The following is a 20,962-nucleotide window of genomic DNA, read 5'->3' as shown; positions in this document are numbered from 1 at the left end:
ACGGATTGGTCATCCTGCAGCTCTCCTTCCTGCTGCTGTTCCTCCTGCTCTTCCTCCTCCGAAGATTGAGGACATGGTACATCCACCCGTTCCTTCTGAATGACTAGGGGCGGGTGTCTTGGTCTCGGCGATGGAGCCGTTGCAAGAGCTTGAGGTGCCGGAGATTCTGGGAACCTCTGTTTGTAGTCTTCTATAAGGTATCTTAGATCCATAACCAGGGATGCTGGCAGGCTTCCCAGAGTTCTGGCAGAAAAATCCTTAAATAAACAACCAAATAATCCGCATCTTTAGCAAAAAACTATCTATAATATCCTGGAATGCAGCGGGTCTAAAAAACAGTCCGGAGAAAAGGGCTTTCCTCTTGTCCCTGGAGGTAAATATAATCTGCCTCCAGGAGACATGGTGTCCCGATAAAATCCAAATAGGGAAAGACTATTATGTTTTTGAAGGCAACGCCACTTTGATTAAAAAAGGGCATGCCAGTGGGGGGATAGCCTGCCTTTTATCAAACAGAATAAATTGGAATTATGGGCACTATATGGACCCTAGTAAACTGTTCCAAGTAGTAACCTTATTTAGGTCAGATAATCCAAAACTGATAATCGTTTGGTCCTGATTAATGCCTATATACCACCAGAAGCTGGTTTTAACGTAACACTAAAAAGGGTTTTCTTGCATATCCAGACCATTAGGGAGAAAGACCCGATGTCGGTTATAATTTTAGTCGGGGACCTGAATTGCAAGATTTCCAATTTAAGCATAAATTTATTCTGCGATAAATATAGAGAAGAAACTCTCCATATTCCCCGGGCGGTGTTTCCAGAAAACATAAAAACAAATAAACGTGGAAAAATATTATTAAATGAGTTGGCAGAAATGGACGGTGATTATTGCAAATGGGAGACTCCCCTCGGATTCCCCGGCTAATTTCACACATAAATCCTATCGAGGGGAATCGATTTTAGATTATGTAATAGTGGGGTCCCACTCATTCGAGTTGTTGAAGGACCTCAATATTACTGACACACCGCTAAGCGATCACAAAATCCTTTCCATCTCGATGAATGTAAAGCCTCCAAGATGTGATCAATGGTCGCTAAATAATGACCAAACAAATTTCAGCTCTAAATCAGGAAGGTGCTACTGGAATGCAAGGGCGCATCGAAATTTGGAAGTAATGTTAGATACAGCAATATCCGAGCTTCCTTCCTGGCATGGATCTGAAATTGAAAATTTCTGTCGCTTCATGAAGACAGTGGTAGCAGGGACAAAAAAACTTAACAAGAAAAAATCCATTAGAATATCCCCCAGCCCTTTGAGACTGCTTAATACAGAAATTAATAAATTAGTAAGGGCCCAATACATAAATAGATCCGCTGGTACAGCACAAAAAAATAACTAAGCTAAAAAGGAAAAGGAGAAGGCTATTAGCCACATTACGCAAGGAAAAAGAGGATGCCATCTGGGTAAAATTAAGAGAAGCTGCTATCAACGGGGAAATTAGGCAATTTTGGTCCCTCATAGGTGAGGGGTGTGGACTGAGAACAAGCCCCTCACCTATTGCTATTGAGGAACAAATATGGAGGGATTTTGTTTCTAATCTCTATGCAAGTAACAATAAGGTGGACACTCAAGCATGGCCAAAAGAAATGAGTGAGCCTTTAGAACCATTTACAGAAAAGGACATAGATTTAGCGATCGGAGAAATGCGGCACTCCGGGGCCATGGGCCCGGATGAATTGCCCATAAACGTACTAATACAGAATAGGGCTAAATCGAGCAAGTTACTCTGTCCAGTCTTTAATATTTGTTTATTAAGAGGTAAGGTTTTACCCTCCTGGAAGGGAAGTATCCTGGTACCGTTGTTTAAAAAAGGTGATCGTCTAGCCCCTCAGAACTATCGCCAGATTGCATTACTGGATGCAATCGGCAAAGTTTTTACAAGATGTCTGCACAAGCGGATAAATGTCTGGGTGGAGCACTCGGATGTTCTTCCACTTGAGCAGACTGGCTTTAGAAAAAATCACGGTACCTTGGACAACCTGACAGCCCTTCAGGTAATAACCGACAAATACATTGGAGCCAGAAAGGGGAGAGTCTACGTGGCATTCATAGATTTTTCCACGGCCTTTGATAAGGTCGACCGTCAATTACTGTGGAGAAAGCTTCATGCTCTGGGAATGCCTCATAGACTCTTAGGTTTGGTACAAGACTTACACGATAACACGTGGTGCAGAGTGCTACTGGGGGGAGAAAGAGGCTTATCCCAGCTTATTCCATCGGCAAATGGCCTCAAGCAGGGCTGTCTTTTAGCCCCCCTCTTGTTTTCCCTTTACGTTAGTGATCTTCCCTCTACCATTTCTGCATGTGAAGGCATTGCCCCACGCTTGGGAGACACATATATTTCCTGTTTAATGTATGCGGACGATATATTGATCTTAGACCTTACCCCAAAAGGCCTTAATAATCGTCTGCAATCATTATACGCATTCTCCGAAGACCATTTTTTGAAAATAAATATTTCAAAAAGTAAGGTAATGTGTATGGAGGGGAGGAAAAAACTGAAGTTAGAAAACTTCAGCTGGGAGGTCAGAAATTAGAAAGAGTGAAATCATACGTATTTTTGGGCAAGGTAGTTAACAGCAACCTGAGCAACAAATCCCATATTGAAAACAGCTCCCACAAGGCAAAGTCGCAGGGAAATGGGTTAAGAGCATTATACAGATCGACTGGTAAAAGACATTTTGGATATCTGCTGGAGGCTTTCCGGGCAAAAGTCCCCCCAACTTTGCTTTATGGCATAGAACTTATCGACTTAGTCGAATGGGGCTTTTTGGACACTGTTGAGGGTTCCCTCCTGAGAACTTTAACCTCGGTTAATAGCTGCAGTACAGCTGCCCTTCGCTTGGAATTAGGACAAAGAAGCAGCTGGGTACAGGGTCTGGCAGGAGTCATCCGCTGGGTAATATGTTTGATTAAAGGAAAGCCAGCCACATTAAGATCCCTAATCAAAAATGAGTTGATGGGTCCCCTAAAAGAGTATTCGATTCTTATAAAGAATTATAGGAAGGCCATTACCCTCTTGGACCTGGAGGAAGCCACCCTTCTAGATCTCTCCACACAACAATTAAAGCTCACATTAAAACAAGCTACATGGAAAGTGAGCTACGAAAGGGATCGCAACCTGATTATACAAAAGAAGGGGATTACCCAAGCTGTTGACTCCTGTTTGATTAGACAAATAAAACCTTATATTTCTTGGAATATACCTCACGGCCTGCGCCGCTTCTGGCTGCTTCTTAGGCAAGACCTCCTTCCACTGAATAAGCTGCTGGCCAAATGGCATGGTATATCCAACATATGTAACTTCTGCAATATTTCAGTCCAAGACTCTATACATGTCTTGCTAGTTTGTCCAGCACTAATGGCCCACCGTCGGTTGTGGGTAAAGCCTGTATGTATTCAGTTTGGTATCTTATCAGCAAGATCTTTGATAGATGCGATCTTCTGTCCCCCAAATGAAATTTTCTGTAATATAATTTAATTTTTTTTAATGTTTTTTAGAATTATACTAGATGAATGGCCTGATAACTTGTATATTACTGTTGATTACATGTGGTTCTGTTTTAATATGTCCAGTCTTGTTACCTTGTAATATGTGGATCTCTAAGGAGTTCCAAAATCATATTTAAATAAAAATTGAAAAATTGACCATAGGTGTAGGTGGTAGACGGACCACCTGCTCCTCAACTTCCTCCTCCTCCGAGCTTTGGCATTTGACATTTAGCTCTGATGGGCTAGTCGCCAATTGGAACTTATCATCCCAATCATCAGAATCGTCATCCTCAAGTAGACGTGTTGGTGGTAATAGCTGCACATGGCTAGGGGAAGTTAGCTCTGGCATTAGAGTCTTCCTGGTAATCTTCAGACACACCGAAGCTGACTGAAAATCAGAATCCATCACAGTCGTCATCAACGATGTTGCTGTTGACGGTATAGATGTTTCAGTCGTCGACGGTGCCGACGAAGTCAACGGTGTGTCGTCGACGTTTATGTCGACGAGGCTATTGTCGACGGGATCTTGGTAGTCGACGAAGATCTTTTTATTACAATCGTCGACGATACAGCCTTACCCGCCGTCGACGATGGGGTTGTCGCCGAGGATGATAATAATGACGACGACGTCGTAGAGACTGTCGACGTAGATACATAAGCAGGAGATACAGCTTTCTTCATCCCAGATGATGCAGTCGACTATGCAGTCGTCGACGGTGCAGGCTTCTTAAAGGTGTGAACCTCCTTTTCTGAAGCTGTTTTTGCCTTGACCTCTGAAGACTTTTTAGCTGCCTTCTTTCGAGAAGTATCCAAGGGGCCAGGGGAAGCTACCCTAGGTCTTTTGAGAGACTTTTGAGGAGATTGAAGAACCCTCACTTTCCTCAGAGGAATCCAGATTGTCTCTATCCTTAAGCCTTTGGAACCAGATCAAAAGGCGTCCTACTCTGTCTTTTAGAGTCTTAGTAGAAAAGGTTCTACATACCTTGCAGTCCTTAGCCATGTGATCTGGGTATAGGCAGTACAGACAATTATATTGGTCATCCACGTGTAACCTTTTTTTCCACAAGAGGTACAAGCTCTGAAGAGACCCTTCTTTGGAGCATCAGCCATATTAACTACCTTTCTGAAGAGAAAAACAGGAAATAATATCCTAAAAACTGCTGAAAATGCTGTAAAGCAATAAACCTGAGCAGAGCTCAGGGGAGACTCCCTTAGCGCAACGTGCGGTAGAAAATCAGAGGGACTGAGGCTCCTGCCAGGAAGGTTCTAGAGGGAGGTGACAGCGGATTGGCTCTTTTCTAGAGTTGGGTCCTTTTTACAAAAGGACTTAGATATCTTACAAAAGTGAGGCCTTATGGCCGACTATTCTCTATATGTCTATGGGACATTAAGTATTTATGTACCGGGGACTCTCATCTCGACGACGGGGAAGGATTCAGGCATGCGAATCTATGAAAGACACCTATAATACTGGATAACCCAGATGTACAACACTATTACTTCAATTCCATCAACTGTTGGCTAGCACACTAATTCTAGTTGGGAATGAGAGCTTAGCCGTGCATTGACGACCATGCAAGAGGTATATTGCTGTGAACAGACTGAGAAAATATCCTCAAATGTCCAGTTTAGATTTATAAATCTAAAATTCATCAAGCATACTACACTGCTACTGCTATGTTACGATATGGTACTGTCCCGATTGCACATGCTGACAGTATGAAGCCTTCAATGCAAATTTCCTGCACATTGCCTGGGCAGGGCACCACTGACTGGGGGCAATGACCTCCCCAGATCTGACAAGAACACCTAGGGTGGCACCTCTTGGCTATGCTAGTGATGTTTCAAAGCCCTACCACAAACTTACTGAACTATCCCTACTACTTAAAAAGCAATGGATGAACATGAATTGGAAATCACAAGTACCCCCAGATCTGCCCAGTGGCTCAGAGGCCTTATAACCTGTGCTGAACACTGACATTTGCAATACTCCCCCTCTGCCTCCAGACCCACCAATATATAGGCCCCGCTGAAAACATATCTAGCTGACCTGAGTCAGAGTCTGAACACCCTCTTAAACCGGGAAACAGATATGGCTAATATACTCCAGTAGCACACCTTCTGCAGGCAAATACCACTGGTTGTGGGAACACTTCTAAGATGCCAATTGAGTACAACACCTCAAATCATTTGTTTGCATGTTCTGTGCACTTGTCAGACTAGACTGCACTTTCAATGACAATTTAGTGTACTGGCCTGAATGTTTGTTTAAAATGAAAATAAAACGTTAAAAAAAAAAAAAAAGACTGGAACATTTTAAGATGAACTTAAAATCCAAACATATATATCTCATAATGACTGCATGCCAAACAGAGATCGTTTTTCCTTCCAATCTGTCAGCAATGAGCATCTAGTCTTATAAAGTTCAACAATCACGGTTTAAATGATATTGCTATTTATGATCAAGTGCACTCGTAAAACTCAATATATCCTCCACCGAAAGCTTCCAGTTTTGTCAAAGTTTGTCAATGTGTCACTGCATGTGAATATATAAGATTTTTTTCAGATTATACTCTTCTTTAAGAGTATATTGATGGTTCTGCAATACAATGCAAAATTGGGTTTTGGTATCACCTGCATTTTTAAGCCCCTCCTTTTCCTCAAGGAGATGGTGGGCCATGGATATTCCTCTTAGCCAGCCTATTCAGGGTTAATACTTTTTATATACAATAAACACTCCGCCTTTAACCTTTCCCCTACTTGTGGTGTTCTAGTGGTGCTGTTTCATCATCAATATTGCCAAAGGATATCCTCCTAATCCCACGAGGCTCATCTCTAAACAGGCAGCTTTTTACCTCCTTCATTCTCTCCTGCAAAACCTGGAACTGAGTGGCCAACAGCATGGCTTCTCCCTGCAACTCATCCCTACTTTGCAGGACCTGCTGAAGATTGATGCTCAGTTGATATATGATGGTATTTCTTTCCTTGAGAGCAGACTCTAGCTCCTACAAGAAATAACCGCACAGATGACTTCTTTAACTCTCTAATGTCACAAGTAATGTTTTAGACTACCAGGTTATCTACATATACCAGACGACATACAATCTTAACCTATATGTGCACTTCACTTCTGTAACCATTCAAACGTTATGTATAGGTTCATTCATGCAGATGTTATTTATCTACAGAACATTCATCCACCTTGTTCCAGTTCATGTCCCACCAGCATTGATGCAGACTTTCTTTTCAACCAATGTTCATCACTTAAAGCTTAGAATGGGATTAATTTCAAAACAATAACAAATTCTGATTTAGATTGAGTTAACACTCAAATGAGTAAAAAAGGTACCTGCTGAATGGCCTGGCCTGCATTAGAATCTGGCAGTTCTTCCTCATCCTGGGATCCACAATGCTGTAGTTGTTTCTCATTCTGGAAAGAAGCAGAATGGAGGAGGTGGTCCTGTAAATACTCCTCCTTCTGGGATGCAATCTGCAGAGAGAGTTGTTCTTCATTCTCCGATAAAGCAGGATGTAGGAGTGGTTCCTCGGAATTAGTTTCCTCTTGGGATCCAGTCTGCTGAGAAAGCTTCTTCGAATTCTGTGGTAGAGTTTGATGAATCAGATGCTCCCCCAAATAGTTACCCTCTTCAGATGTAGTCTGCATAAATAACTTTTCCTGGAGGTGACTGCATGTTTGAGTTAAGTGTTCCAGCTGATCCTCACTGTCCTGGGATCCCGTCAGTCTTGAGAAGTGCTCTACTAGGTCATCATCCACCTCCTCATCTACTACCAGTTGGTTCTGAACAACATTCATTTCCAGAAATGGACCATCGAATGGGCAACACACATGTATATCCAGCTGGTTGGCAACAATGTCCAAATGAGGCTCTTGCTCCTGGAAAGGAACAAAAGTCAGTAAGACAAGCAGTACACAAACTTAACAGCAAGAATACAGCAGTCCGCAAAAAGACAAATTGTCCGTGCAAAGACCAGCAAGAAAACTTAAATGGCCCAAAGTCTTAAAACATCAGTTTAACAAAATTCTTCATATCGGTGGGCTTGTGCTACAAAATTACAAATGTGGCGGTCAATGAAAGGAACACATTTTAGATGTAGAATATTGTCAATATGTGTACACTCTATTAACATACAGAGCTGTGGTTAACAACTCTTCTGCTGTCCCTATGCAGTTGTACCCTCCAATGTCAATTTCCTGTCCTTTTGAGCAGAACTGGAGACTTCCAGTCTTCTTTGTGAGCTGGATGGCCAAAATCCCCTCTACATGCAGTGTTTATCAACAGCATTTCGGAAAGATCAAGAAACAACTGGAGTATACACACAGGAGGGCAAGGTTCTTCGGAAGGTATATTGAACTATGAATACATAACTTGCTTGTGCCATCAGCTCAAATGGAAACAAGATTGAGCAGGGATTGCCATCCAAATATTTATGCCTGCTAGTGACCCAATAACACACATTCTGAAAACAAGTAAGCTTATAAACATGGATTCACACATTTATGACATCAGCACAAATGTCAAATTTAATGTTACTCCCTTAATACAGGCTAACCAAGATCATTAGGAAATTTTTCATGTCCACAAGGGCTATTTAGAGAGAATATACCCAAATGTAACCTGCTTTCTGGTTCATAACAAATACCTTTTAATTTCATTTTCTACACACTAAAGGAAAGCACAGCATAAACCATGAATGCAGATTCACCAAGATTATGTCATGTCCCTATCCTGCTGTAATCAGGAAGGAAGGGGAAGAGGAGGAGGAAGCAAGTTAGGGGCAGAGGAGGCAGAAGGAAGGAGGAATGGACAGAAGGAGGAGGCGCAAGGAAGGGACAGAAGGAGGAGGCGCAAGGAAGGGACAGAAGGAGGAGGCGCAAGGAAGGGACAGAAGGAGGGAGGCGGGGAAGGAGGGAGGCAGGGGAGGCAAGGAGGGAGGATTGATTTGATGTTTTGTAAAGCGCTCATATGCCCTTGGGCGTCTTGGCGCAGCAGAAAAAAGACATGGTATCCTGAAAAACTGGTGAGAGCTGGTTTATCAGGGATTAAACAGCCATGTTTTTACTGATTTCCTAAATGACATCAGAGGTACTGTTCTTGATAGCGAGGGGGAGTAGATTCCAATCTTTAGCTGCGTGCAGTAGGAAGCTTCTGCCCCCCTCATCTAGTTTGTTTGAACCTAGGGACTTGTATCAGTTTTGCCTGGCTAGACCGTAGTTCTTTTGTGGGAAGATATGGCTTGAGGTGAGTTCTAAGGAACGAAGATCCCGAACCCTAGAGCGCCTTATATGTTACAGGGATTTAAACCTAATACGTTTTGCCAAGGAGAGCCAGTGTAGGGTGTCTAGATGGTGCGATATGTGCTCTGATCTCGGGATATTTAGTATTAACCTTGCTGCCGAATTCTGCAGGCGTTGTAATTTGGTCAGGTGTTGGGCCTGCTTCCCGGCATATAGCGCATTCCCGTAGTCAAGTCTTGACAGAGCTAAGGTGGTCACCACCGTTTTATGGGAATCCATAGGGATGTGGGGCACTAGTGTCCTGATCATTTTTAGAATAAACCACATAGTGGATACTAATTTGTTGGTTTGGGCATCAAAAGTGAGTCTGTTGTCTAGCAAGATGCCTGGATTTTTGGAGGAGTGAAGGGAAGGAGGAGGAGGGAGTAAGGAAGGGAAGGAGGAGGAGGAGGAGGGAGTAAGGAAGGGAAGGAGGAGGAGGGAGTAAGGAAGGGAAGGAGGAGGAGGGAGTAAGGAAGGAAAGGAGGAGGAGGGAGTAAGGAAGGAAAGGAGGAGGGAGTAAGGAAGGGAAGGAGGAGGGAGTAAGGAAGGGAAGGAGGGAGGGGCAGTAAATTGGCGAACGTGTATTGATCGCGCATGCAGGAAATCGGTTTAGAAAAGTGCCGGCTTTAACCGCTCTTACCTGTGGTGCCTGGTGTATTTCGAGTGGCACGCGTGAAGCGTAGGCAACGCATGGGCGGAAATTGCTGTTTTTCTCTGAAAAGGCAGTGTGTGAGGCAAAGCTGGAACACACGGTACTGCTTGTTGAGAGGAATAGGTTGCAGCATGAGCTGACAGAACACTTGCAAGAAGAGCAGCCATATTACATTGGGAGGAAATATATAAGGATTAAATGCATAGGGGGTAAAATCAGTTAAAGTTAGAAAAAAATACGATCATTTATTAGAAAGGGAGTAGAACAGTACGGCTGGAACTGGTTGTTTTTGAATATCTGCAGACATATTTTGGTACTTAAGAGGAAAACTTGTGTAAGGAATGGATGGTGAACAGGTTAAGAATTTTTCAGTGACAGGAAATATGGTGAGATTATTCAAACTGTAACCATTTTTTGTAAATGAAGAAACAGGTGAAGGAGACCATGGAGAACATTCTAAAGAATAGGAAAAGGAAGGAGGTGGAGTCAGGTGAGGAGTTTTATTCTCTTTCGGAGGGAGTGTGAATTGAGGTTCCAAGAAAGCTACTAGGAAGACCAGACATATTGAAGACATTGATATGTCAAAGCAAAACAAGGTTGTTTTTCAGACAACCGCAAAGAAAGGTGTCCAAGGTGGCACATATGGAACAGGTGTCCTTAGCGGCATGCATGGAAAGGATGCACTTAGCAGCGCACAGGAGGAGGAGGATTTCGAAAATGGATTTCATATTTCAATGTTTGGCAAGAATTCAAAAGATTTAGATGCATATGTTCTGTACTTGCAAGAGGATCAGGATTATGACTATTTTAAAAAGATGAGGTAATGGTTCAAATGATGCGGTTAGGGAGCCGTTTGGGGGAGATATTAAACATTGAACATCCAAATGGCCCCTTAACATTAAACATCCAAGAAGCGGGAATGGTGACCTATGGAACACGTAGGAAAGTTTATCAAGACTTGGATACGAAAACCCTTACATAGGGAAGTACGGAAAATAATGAGTGGAGTGCTAAAGATCAAGGATTGAAGAGAAAGTGTGTGCCACCCCGAATTTGGACTCTGTTCCAATAAGTTATTTGTTTCGCTTGGATAGGGACCAAAGGAAAGGTTTAGAGAGGTCATTAAAAATATGCCAGGATAAGCTTTTAGATGTTTTAGGACCCTTGGCAAGAATACTGGATATGGCAGAGGAGGCTTATGCTAATGAACAAGTGGATTTATTGAGAGGCAGGAGCCAAAGGGAAGTTTTATTGGGGAACGCGAATGTGGGTTTGTTGCAGGAAAGAAGGAGAGTTATCCTTATGAAGATAAATCCAAAATTGGGGGACATGGCACAGAAGGAGACATGTGAGGATGCAAAGGGGCTGCGATCTGGAGAAGATCTAGTGAAGGGCATAGGAAAATATGTATATACATTTACTGCTTTAGATAATGTGCAAGGGAATATGAGGAAGGTTTTTGGAAGGGCCAGTAGGAGGGGAGCATTTACTGGCTGGGGAATGCAGAGGTCTCAATACAGTACACAATACTATACACAGTATGGAAATCAATTTAGAGGAAGAGGTTATCAATCAAACTCAGAATTTTATCCCAGTAGAGGATGAGCAGGAAGACAAACCAGGAGGAATTCAAGAGGACAAGGGCTGCGCGGTAACAGAGAACAAGGTGAGTACAGGGATTATTTTTTGTTCTTCTACCGGAACGATAGGGGGTCATTGAGGAGATTTCAGGAAAGAATGGGATAAGTGGACTCAAGACCTTGGGTGTTAAACACCATTCCAGGGTATGCAATAGTTTGAGAGTTGTCCTCATCAGGTGGAAGAGCAAAGAGATAAGGATGTCTAAGGAGCAGGAAAGTATTGTAGATTTGGATATAGAAACTCTTATTCAAAAGAATGTAATGGTGGAAGTAGCAAAATCAGAGAAAGTTTGTGAGCAGCTTATTTTTGGTAGAAAAGGACAAAGGATTGCGTCGGGTCATAAACCTAAGGGACACAGAAAGAGGAGAGGCAATCCAATCTTAAGAGACATTTCAATGTTCAATAATATTTCATTCACTGTGTGTCCGTGTAAGCAGAAACAAATCTTTATTTTGTTTTCTTCAAAAACAAGCAGGGACAGCCAACGAGTTTCACGCTACAAGAAAGGGCTTCTTCAGGGCAATGTTCTGTATTATCACTATATTTAAATCTTAAACGGAAACGCCAGCACTCTGCTGCACTTGGACTGCTTCTTAGTCCTTCAGGGATTAATTGTCGATCATATATCCCTAGTGGCAACCATCAACTGTTGAGTTGTATTCCAATCAATTGTAACCACCCATACAGCTCCAAACGTTCTAATTCCTGTGTTGGCTATAGTGTTCGTATCGAGTTTGTCCCAAATCACCAGAGTTAAACAGATTTTTGGCTTACCGGCATTTCAAGATGGAAGGGATTCATTGCCTGAGGGACTTGTGGACAACAAAAGATTGGTTAGTGAAATTGGATACAAGGATACTTATTTTACAGTACCTATGGCAAAGAGGAGCTAAACGTTCTTACAGTTCAGATGGAGGAAGGAACTTTATCAATTTCTATGTCTATATTTCGGTCTTTCATCAACACCCTGGCATTTCACAAAGGTGATGAGGGTGGTTGTATCTTTTTTTCGACAGAGAGGGATAAGAATGATGATCTACCTTGACGATATTCCAATGTTGTCACAAGACCAAGGGGAAATGAAAGGAGAGATGGAGGAAGTAGTGGTAAAATTGGTAGCATTAGGATTTATTCTGAACAGAGGGAAGCCTGTCCTGCAAATACGGAGGGCCTAGAGTGTGCCTGCCACCGCCCAGGGCACTTACGGGAGAGAAGGAGCTGATCTGAGGCACTGCCGGGAAGGCCCATCTGTCTGCAGCGGAATCGCCAGTGGGGGTGGACAGCAGCCATCCATTGGCCCTTCTTGCATCTCGTCCTGTCAAAAAGTAGGCCTGTGTCCTGGTTTCCGCAGTCTGATTTGGTCTGGATACTCTGGTCCCATGGCATTAGTTCAGGTTAATGGGCTGCAATCCCGTTCCTTTCCCATTTCGCAACAGTGGTGTCCATTATTGCTGATCACTAAATGTCAGATTCTGAATTTCCCATCCACATACTGAAAATGCGCAATGAGAGACTCTTTTCTCCTTCCCATGGCTGACTCTGGGGGTGGGAGGTGGGGGTGTTAGATCTGGCGGCACTATTGGCGTGGGTCCCCCTTCCATTTTTCGCTGTTGTCTCCTCGGTTTTTGCTGGTATTAGATGCTCTGGGCGCTGTGCCACTGCCATTGAGTGCCACAGCGCAAATGCTCCCTGTGTAAATATGACCGTGAATTGGTATATCCCTGATTTGCTTATTTGGTTTACCTGTTAGTCCCTAGTAGTGTGGCCTGTGTGTGCCCAGGGCCGGTAACCCAAATGCTGCTGGTGGGCCTGCAGCGCTGGTTTGCGCCACCCACAGAACCAGCTTGTAAAGTGTTCCTCAGACCTGCCACTGCAGAACTGCCATCTTGGCTGTGAAGTGCCCACACTTCCCCGCCCCTAAACCTTCCCTTAGCATCAGGTCAGTCACCCCTATGGTAGGTGAATTTTGTGTGTGTGTAAGATAGGACATGGCTTGATATGTGTAGTATGTCCTGGAAGTGAATTACCCTCCATTTTGCTTTCACTGCTGCAAGGCTACCTGTTCTCCATAGGCTAGAATGGGCAGACTGGCTATTACATCTTATAGTCCTAACTGTCCCAGGGAACATGGTAGAAATTAGAGGTTTGGGCATCCCACATCTGCCTCACTATTAACGCTCAGAATAACTACGATACCTAGATGAGTGGCAATGCCAGAGTACGTAGAAACACTGGTGCGTCATTGACCAGGCTATCATCGCAGGTATTTATATCTGGAAAATTGCTTGGCCAAGCAAGAAATACAGCCCACCTGGGGGTGTACATCTCCCCAGTAACAAAGGCCACAATGGTGGCATGGGATAAATGGAATCTCTCCAAGCATCTTTCTACTTCCATCTCCCCACTCACACCCATAATTGGGAACCCAGATTTTCCTCCGGCTATACATCATCAATCCTACTTCGCTGGCAAGTAGTGGGATCTAAACGGATAGGAGACCTATATGATCTGCAACGCGTCCTAGATTTCCCACGACTTAAAACGGACTTAGGTCTCCCCGAGGCTGAACACTGGCGCTACAATGCAATTAACACAGGTTAACTCACTCATCCATATGCCCACATCCAAATAGGCTTCTTACGCATTCCAAGAGGTGGCTTCTCTCTAGATAACAATAAAGGCATCCTCTCTGCTATATGCAAATTCCTCAATATCAAATCCAATGCCATGTTTTATCCGGCACGTGCCTAGTGGGAAAGAGAGTGGGAGCAGTCGTTTTCTGATAGGGAATGATGGATATCACTCAGAAGGCCCCTACATGGTCCTGCAGTGCTTCAGGGCAGGAAACTCTTCAAGGTGTTGCACTACTGGTGCTATACGCCAGCATGCATGGCCAAGGGGGACGCGACGAAAGATGTTGGCGGCACTGTAACAAAACCATCACCCTGACCCACCTGTTTTGGATGGCACTGTCTTAAACTACTTCGCTATTGGACTGATGTTATCAGATATTGACCAGATTTTGAATACAGATATCCCACACTTCCCCAGTTACATCTTTCTAGGGCTACCAAAAGCACTGACATATCCATTACACTCTGAGAGGAAACCATCACTCTGTCCTTCTGTGCAGCCAAGCAGGTACTCATTTCCAGGAGGGGCACAGACCAGGTCCCAACACACACTCTCGCTGCATAAGCTTTGGGACCTTGAGAACATGTAGAAATGGACGGCTTAGGGATACCACACTCTCCCACACTTTGAAAAAACATAGGGTCCTGGTTTGCAGCTATTAGCACAAAGTGTTATGGAAATCGCATGTCTGACATACTAACGGGTGCTCAGGCCGATGGCAGACGTCCCCAGTACTCCTTAGCTCTATACTGGTGGCGGAGCTCATGTTTACAAACTGAACTATGTGTCATTCCTCTGAAGCAGCATCTATAGTTTTTCCCTCAATTTCCCCATCTCTACCGCTGAATGTGTGTCCCCTACCACCTTTCCTTGGTCCGTCTTTATCCTCCCCTCCTTCTATTGTTATTATACAATTCCTCATAGGCCTTGAGATGTAGGCAAGCAGTTGTGTTAAGTGTTACTATGCTCTACCAGAAACTAAAAAATCATTTTAATCCTAAAAAGGGTCTTAACCGGTTACATCAATGAAAAAGAAAAACGGCCATGTCACATAATGTTAGCTCATTGTGGAATATATGTACACGGAAGGGGTCTTTCTGAACACATGAGTTTTTACACATCAGTTATAGTTTTTACGTTTAACCAAATAAACCTTATTTAAGGAAGTAAAATAAAGTTGCTTAACAGTGTTTTTTAGGAAGCGCTTTGCTCTCACACAAACAAATTAGGAATATATTTTGTTATTCATCTAGCTTATCTGATCAGTATAATCACCAATCTAACTGTTTTGCATGTTAGACTTTATGACCAGCAGACATTTTCAATGCCCAAATTGTGTTAATTAAAAAAGTTAATGAGGCTTACCTTCTGAGTCAATTTTATGGAGGTGGGCTCAGCATTTTCACAAAACAAGTTGTTGATGTTACCACCAGTCACTACTCCCTCATGGGCTTTGACAGCAACGTGACCATCCATTTCGCCAAGCATGACATCCATGTTCACAAAGAAAGTTTGGTTTTTACTTTTGGCACCCATTTCTCCTTCTGTGAGCTTAATGATTTCCGTGACAGATTTGGCGTGAACATAGACATCTTTAACTCCATGCATACGCTCAGAATTTTCTGGAGGCAGATTGTGAAGGCTGCCATGTATCCCTCCATTCAGCAGCTCAATTTTATCAAAGGTCTGGTTTTGAGGGTTGTCTATCTCGCCAACAGCCAGTGCAACAATTTCAGATAAAGTATGGTTTTGAAGTCTGCCATCCATCTCCCCACCATCAAGTGCAATAATTTCAGAGAAACTTTGATTTTGAACACTGGTGTCCATTACCCCTTGTGTAAGCTCAATGTTCTCAGACACTTCGTTTTGAAGGTCATCATCAAGCTCCACACCAGTAGATTCACATATTTCAGAGAAGCTTTGCTCTTGAAGACTAGTATCAATCTCTCTATGCATGACCTCAGTCTCAGAGATCTGATTCTGAAGGCTTCCATCCATCTCTCGATGTGAGAGCTCAAGGTCTTCAAAGATCGGGTTATGAAGTCCACTACTGGTTTCTCTATCAGTCCGCTCAATTATTTCAGAGTTGTGGATTTGAAGGCTGATACCATTGTCTTTACATGCAAGCTCTACAGAGTCAGAAAAAGTTTGGTCATGAATACTGGTATCCATTGTTAAATCAATTAGCTCAGAAACGTCAGAAAAGGTCTGGTTCTGCAGGCTTGCAACAATCAATTGATCAGTGGGTTGAACATTCGGAGGGGAAACCTGGTATTTTATACTTTTACCATGATCCATTTCTGTGACATGAGCATACTCAGAGGAACTCATTTGTGCACTATTCTCAACATCTGTATGAAAACTGTCACCCTGGTGCTCTAGTGTGCCCTTTTGCGTTGGAAGGTCATGCGGGTGGATAGGCGGGTTCTTCCTCTTCGACGTCTTTTTCTGGGGATGCGAGCCGTCACTTTTTGTTTTTCGCTGTCTGAAGTGAGCAAGCTGCGCAGGAAAGTAAAGGAGAGATACAGGGAGAGGTAAGCAAGAAAACTATAGCAGAACCACAGGACAAAGACACTCATGATTGGATACATTTAACGTACAGACCAGTATCAAAGCTTGCAAATGTAATGGCACCTTCAGAGCTTCATCTTTCCTTTTTTGGACAAATACATTTAACAATTTCATACAAACTATTTCAGCAGCAGAGTCCACCCTTCTTTAGAGTACAAAGAAGCACATTTTCTATCACTATCAACATTAACGATTTAAATCAGAAGCATGTTAATAAGGGCGACCATACTGTACGAGATGAATAACAACATTCAGGAAAAGTAAAGTTACAGCTGTTTCAAAGTCAAGAAACACATTCACCAAACAAGTACAACAAATACTGCCCAGCAGGTTCAATAAGACAGTTTAACGAACAAGCTTCAAAAAAGCAGTATGACAGATAGAAACTGAAGCATGCATTTAATGAAATAACAAGCTATATTGCTTCCCTTTTTCTAAAGGCAGGATGCTCCAGGTCATCAAATGGCAGCAGTTACTGAAACACCAAGGAACTTCAAATAATGACACTCAGCAGAATATACTTTCCATCTCTCTGCAGCCCCTTAATCTGCTTAGAGTGGATTAGGTTTTTTTTCATTCGGACTCTAGCATGAGAACTGTATCTGTAATCAGTGTGCGAGCCTCTGTAAAAGAAGCACCTGCTATCTGCAACATTAACGGCTGTAAGTATTTTACCATGGTTAATGCAGGCAAGTGATTCAGTGCGTAGGTAAATAAGATTAAGAAGGGTGGTAGGAGCAATGGGGTGTAAACATGCTATACCAGGAACCTTGGGTGAATTAAGTACACCGACTCAGTGAATAATAAAAACATAAAAACACTGCTGTTTTTGGATTACCTTGGTTACTTTTTTCATACTTGCACAGGTTAATGTAAAAAAAAGTATGCCTAAATGATTTTAAATGTATTTTAATCTCCTAAAGTCTGAACCTAACTGGAAGGAAATGCCTTTTTTTTGTATGGTCACCATCAAAGTTCTGGACTGATGCTTCTTGTTTTCAACTCTAAAAGTCCACGGAGGCCTGCTAACCAGACGTCTGTGCCTACACCCAAACCCCAAAATGTGTAGGTTTGTTTGGTTCATACCCAATTGGCATAAGGTAACTTCGCTGCAAGTCTCCAGAGTATGATACCCAGGGCCTACAAGTTAGAGGGTCACCTCAGGGTTTTCCGCACTGGTTGTGCCACACTCTGTGTGACAAAGGTAAAACATTGCTCCCAGTCTGCCACCGCAAACAGAAGAGCAGTTTAAGATTCTGTGGGAAACTGGGTTGTAGGGTAAAGGGACGGCAGTGTTGACCCCTGTCACACGCACCAGTCACATCCCAGTTGTGGTGAACCACATAAATCACTGAATTAACCTGTTCTTGGTAGCTTGACACAAAAGCAGGCAGACTTAACTTGGAGACAATGTGTATTTTTAGAGTATTTACACAGCCCACAAACAGTAAAAAAGTGAAAAGGCACCACAAGAAACACCCCACACCAATTTAGAATAAGAGCCCATTTCCATAAATTATTCAACACGAGAATGACAAAAATCCAATCAGTAGAATGGGAGTCGTGAATTTTTTTTGAGTTTATGGTAAAAAAAGAGCTCATAAAAGATCAAACCGGCAACAGTGGACATCGCACAAGACTGGGTCAAAAAATATGGAAGACCGCGAGGGTGCGCTAGTCTGATACAAGACGCAGATTGAGCCTAGTTGGCACTTGTCTTCAGGCTTGGAAGAAAGGTTGAAGAAAATGTTCAGAGAAGGTAAAGTTCAACGGGCGAGGTTGCAGGCGTCCAAGGAGGAGGCGTCGTCCGGGAGCAGCTGGACAAAGTCGCAGGGAAGACTTCTTTGTTCGGACTTAGTCTATTTTTTGAAAGTACAAAATCTTTAGCGGAACGAAGCTAGAGGCTGTAGCCAACCAGAGTTGCAGGAGGCTGTAGGCCCCTTCACTGAGGGACCGCTGAACAGGATTTACTGCTGTGGAGAAGAATGTAGCGGGAGCTACCACAAAGTCAGGCTGACTGGTAATGTACCATGGGCGGATAGACGAGCAGGTTGATCCTGGTCTTCCTTCAGTTCTCAGAGCATGTTTTTAGCCAAAACAATTACCAACATTTGGATTTTGGCTATCTGGGCACATTTAACACCACAATCAGCGTTCCAGAACTGGAGGGTGACCACTTGGGGGTTCAGGACTTACTCAGGCTGCGTCCACATGCGGGTTCAACATGGTGATAGTGGTTTATGTCCCGGAGACTCTGATCAGGAGGCAAGCAAACTAGCCCTTTGACTCACTCTGGTAGTGCTGGATTCAAGTGATGAAGCAGGGTTCAAGCAGGAGTCCAGGCTTCTGAGGGTTCAAGGCAGGTTCTGGGAAGCAACACAAACCTTCCAGTTGCAGCAAAGCAGCCTTGTCGACAGCAGACAGGGGTCTGTCTGTTGCTGTGGCCTGCTGAGACTCCTGCATGTCTGGAAAGTGAACTGAAGAGAGGGTCAGACTGACCCTGCCTGGCACATTCTCTGAAGTTGTAGAAGTTTAGAGGACTCCCTTTGAAGTTTTTCGATTCCCCTGCCTAGCTCCAATATGGCTGCAAGGACAATGCAGTGGTGTGAAGACAGAACAGCCTATTCAATTGCAAGTGGAACTGTGACCAGCTCCGTCCGAACCCCTCCCTCCAATCCTGCGAGCAGACAGTCCATTCAGGCACACCTAATCCCTCTAGTGTGAGACTGTCTGGGAGATATTAAAGCCCAACTGCCAGCTACGCACAGTCATGTAACCTAGGACAGGTGCAGGCTTCAAACAGCAAGGACAGGAAAATACCAACTTTCCAAAAGAGGCAATTACAAAAGTGGAATTTAAAAATCAAACATTACCATTAAAAAGGATTTTTAATTCTAACTTCATAGCAACCAAACATGAAGTGCTTAACATGTCCCAATCAAAAGTTGGCAATTATTAAATGTAAATCGGCAACCCAGTTTTATCCTTTGGGACAGGTAGGCCTGACAATAGTGAAAAACGAATTTAGGATTGTTCACTGCCAGGACATGTACAATTTAAAAGTACATGTACAACCTTTTCATTACAAAGCACCCTGCCTTGCGGGCTACCTAGGTCCTACCTTAGGGGTTGCACACGCAATAAAAGGGAAGTTTAAAGCCTGACAAGGGGGAGATTTCTTGCCAAGTCGAACAGGCAATTAAAAACTGCATTTATGCTACAATGGCAGGCCTGGACATGTTTTAAGATCCTACATAAGTGGGTGCACAATAAGTGCTGCAGGCCCACTAGTGGCATTTAATTTACAAGCCCTGTGTATGGTATACCAATCTGCAAGGGGCTTAAAAGAAAACTAAATATGGCAATCAAATTTAAGTCAATTTTACCATCAATAAAAGAGAGCACATGCACTTTACCACTTCTAACAAGTGCTAGAGTCCTAGAGCCAACAAAAACGAATTTAACAAAAAAGGAGGGGTGAAGGCATAAGTTGGGGGGGCCTAAAGAGAGCGCAACAACTGACAACTGCTTACTCAACTTTGCCATTTAGAGCAATAGCATAGCTCAATCTTGCTGTTTCAATATACAAGGCAAGTCTAATGAACCATACGGCAGAATGCTGTATATTAGACATTGGAACATGTGCTTTCACATGTTCCAACATTAAAAACTTGAAAAGGTCGTTTTTTACTGTGGAAAAGGCTAGCAACACCATTGGCGAGCACAAAGTTGCAAGCTGATATCTTACAGAGTCAACTTCAGTCTTCCCGGTCAGAGATTCGCAAAGCTGAGTTGTCAAACAGCTAGTGGCATTAAGCCAGATTGTGTGCCCAAGTCAGCTTCAATGTAATATGTTGTAGTGTACAACTTTTCTAAAGTGACAAATTTTTTTTAAACAGTTAGACAGTTTGGTACAATCAATTACCAAAGTAATTTACAGCCATAAACTGCAACGTGAGGCACACTAATTCCAATATCAATCCATCACAACTTGGCCTTAACATAAAAACACTGTTCTGCAGGGCTTCACCCTCACAGATCAACCACATCTCCATTCGACACCCACGAAAACCACCCACCCCCACCGTTGGTCCGCATCATTCACATGGCGTTATAGATCAGCGTCTCCAGCCACACTCCATAGGCCCCACATTTTTGGAGGTAGCCACTGGCTTGATACAGTATTTTTTCGACTCTCATGGACCATTGGATTCCGGTGCTTTCCCATTAGCAGATCCAATCTTATCAGGCTACCATCAAGACCGCATTGCAGAAAAGAAGCGACTATCAGTATGAAGTCCGATTCACCCAGATACATAAGGCAGCCAACTGTGGGGAGAGATCCACTGTTACAGAGAGAAAGAGAAAGAGAGAGAAAAAAAAGAGAGAGAGAAAGAGAAAAAAAGAGAAAGAGAGAGAGAGAAAGAGAAAAAAAGAGAAAGAGAGAGAGAGAAAAGAGAGAGAAAGAGAAAAAAAGAGAAAGAGAAAGAGAGAAAAAAAGAGAGAGAGAAAGAGAAAGAGAGAGAGAAAGAGAGAGAAAGAGAGAGAAAGAGAGAGAGAAAGAAAAAAAGAGAAAAAAAAGGAGAGAGAGAGAGAGAAAGAGAGAGAGA

The 20,962-nt window shown here is 43.1% G+C and overlaps 1 protein-coding gene across 1 annotated transcript in view; it reads right to left on the bottom strand.

Moving 5' to 3' along the window:
- PCNT (pericentrin) overlaps positions 1-20,962 on the bottom strand; it is a 1,129,672-nt gene that overhangs the window by 1,053,468 nt on the left and 55,242 nt on the right. The window contains exons 2-3 of the mRNA XM_086956243.1: positions 15,147-16,280; positions 6,905-7,450 (exon numbers count right to left, since the gene is read on the bottom strand). Of these exons, the coding sequence (XP_086812369.1) occupies positions 6,905-7,450; positions 15,147-16,280 (1,680 nt within the window). The remainder of the gene's footprint in view (positions 1-6,904; positions 7,451-15,146; positions 16,281-20,962) is intronic.

The sequence above is a fragment of the Lissotriton vulgaris genome, chromosome 2_1 (assembly GCF_964263255.1).
Source record: "Lissotriton vulgaris chromosome 2_1, aLisVul1.2, whole genome shotgun sequence".
Classification (NCBI taxonomy): Eukaryota; Metazoa; Chordata; class Amphibia; order Caudata; family Salamandridae; genus Lissotriton; species Lissotriton vulgaris.
The sequence above is the reverse complement of the archived record's forward strand: the minus strand, read 5'-3'. Positions and strand labels throughout refer to the sequence as shown.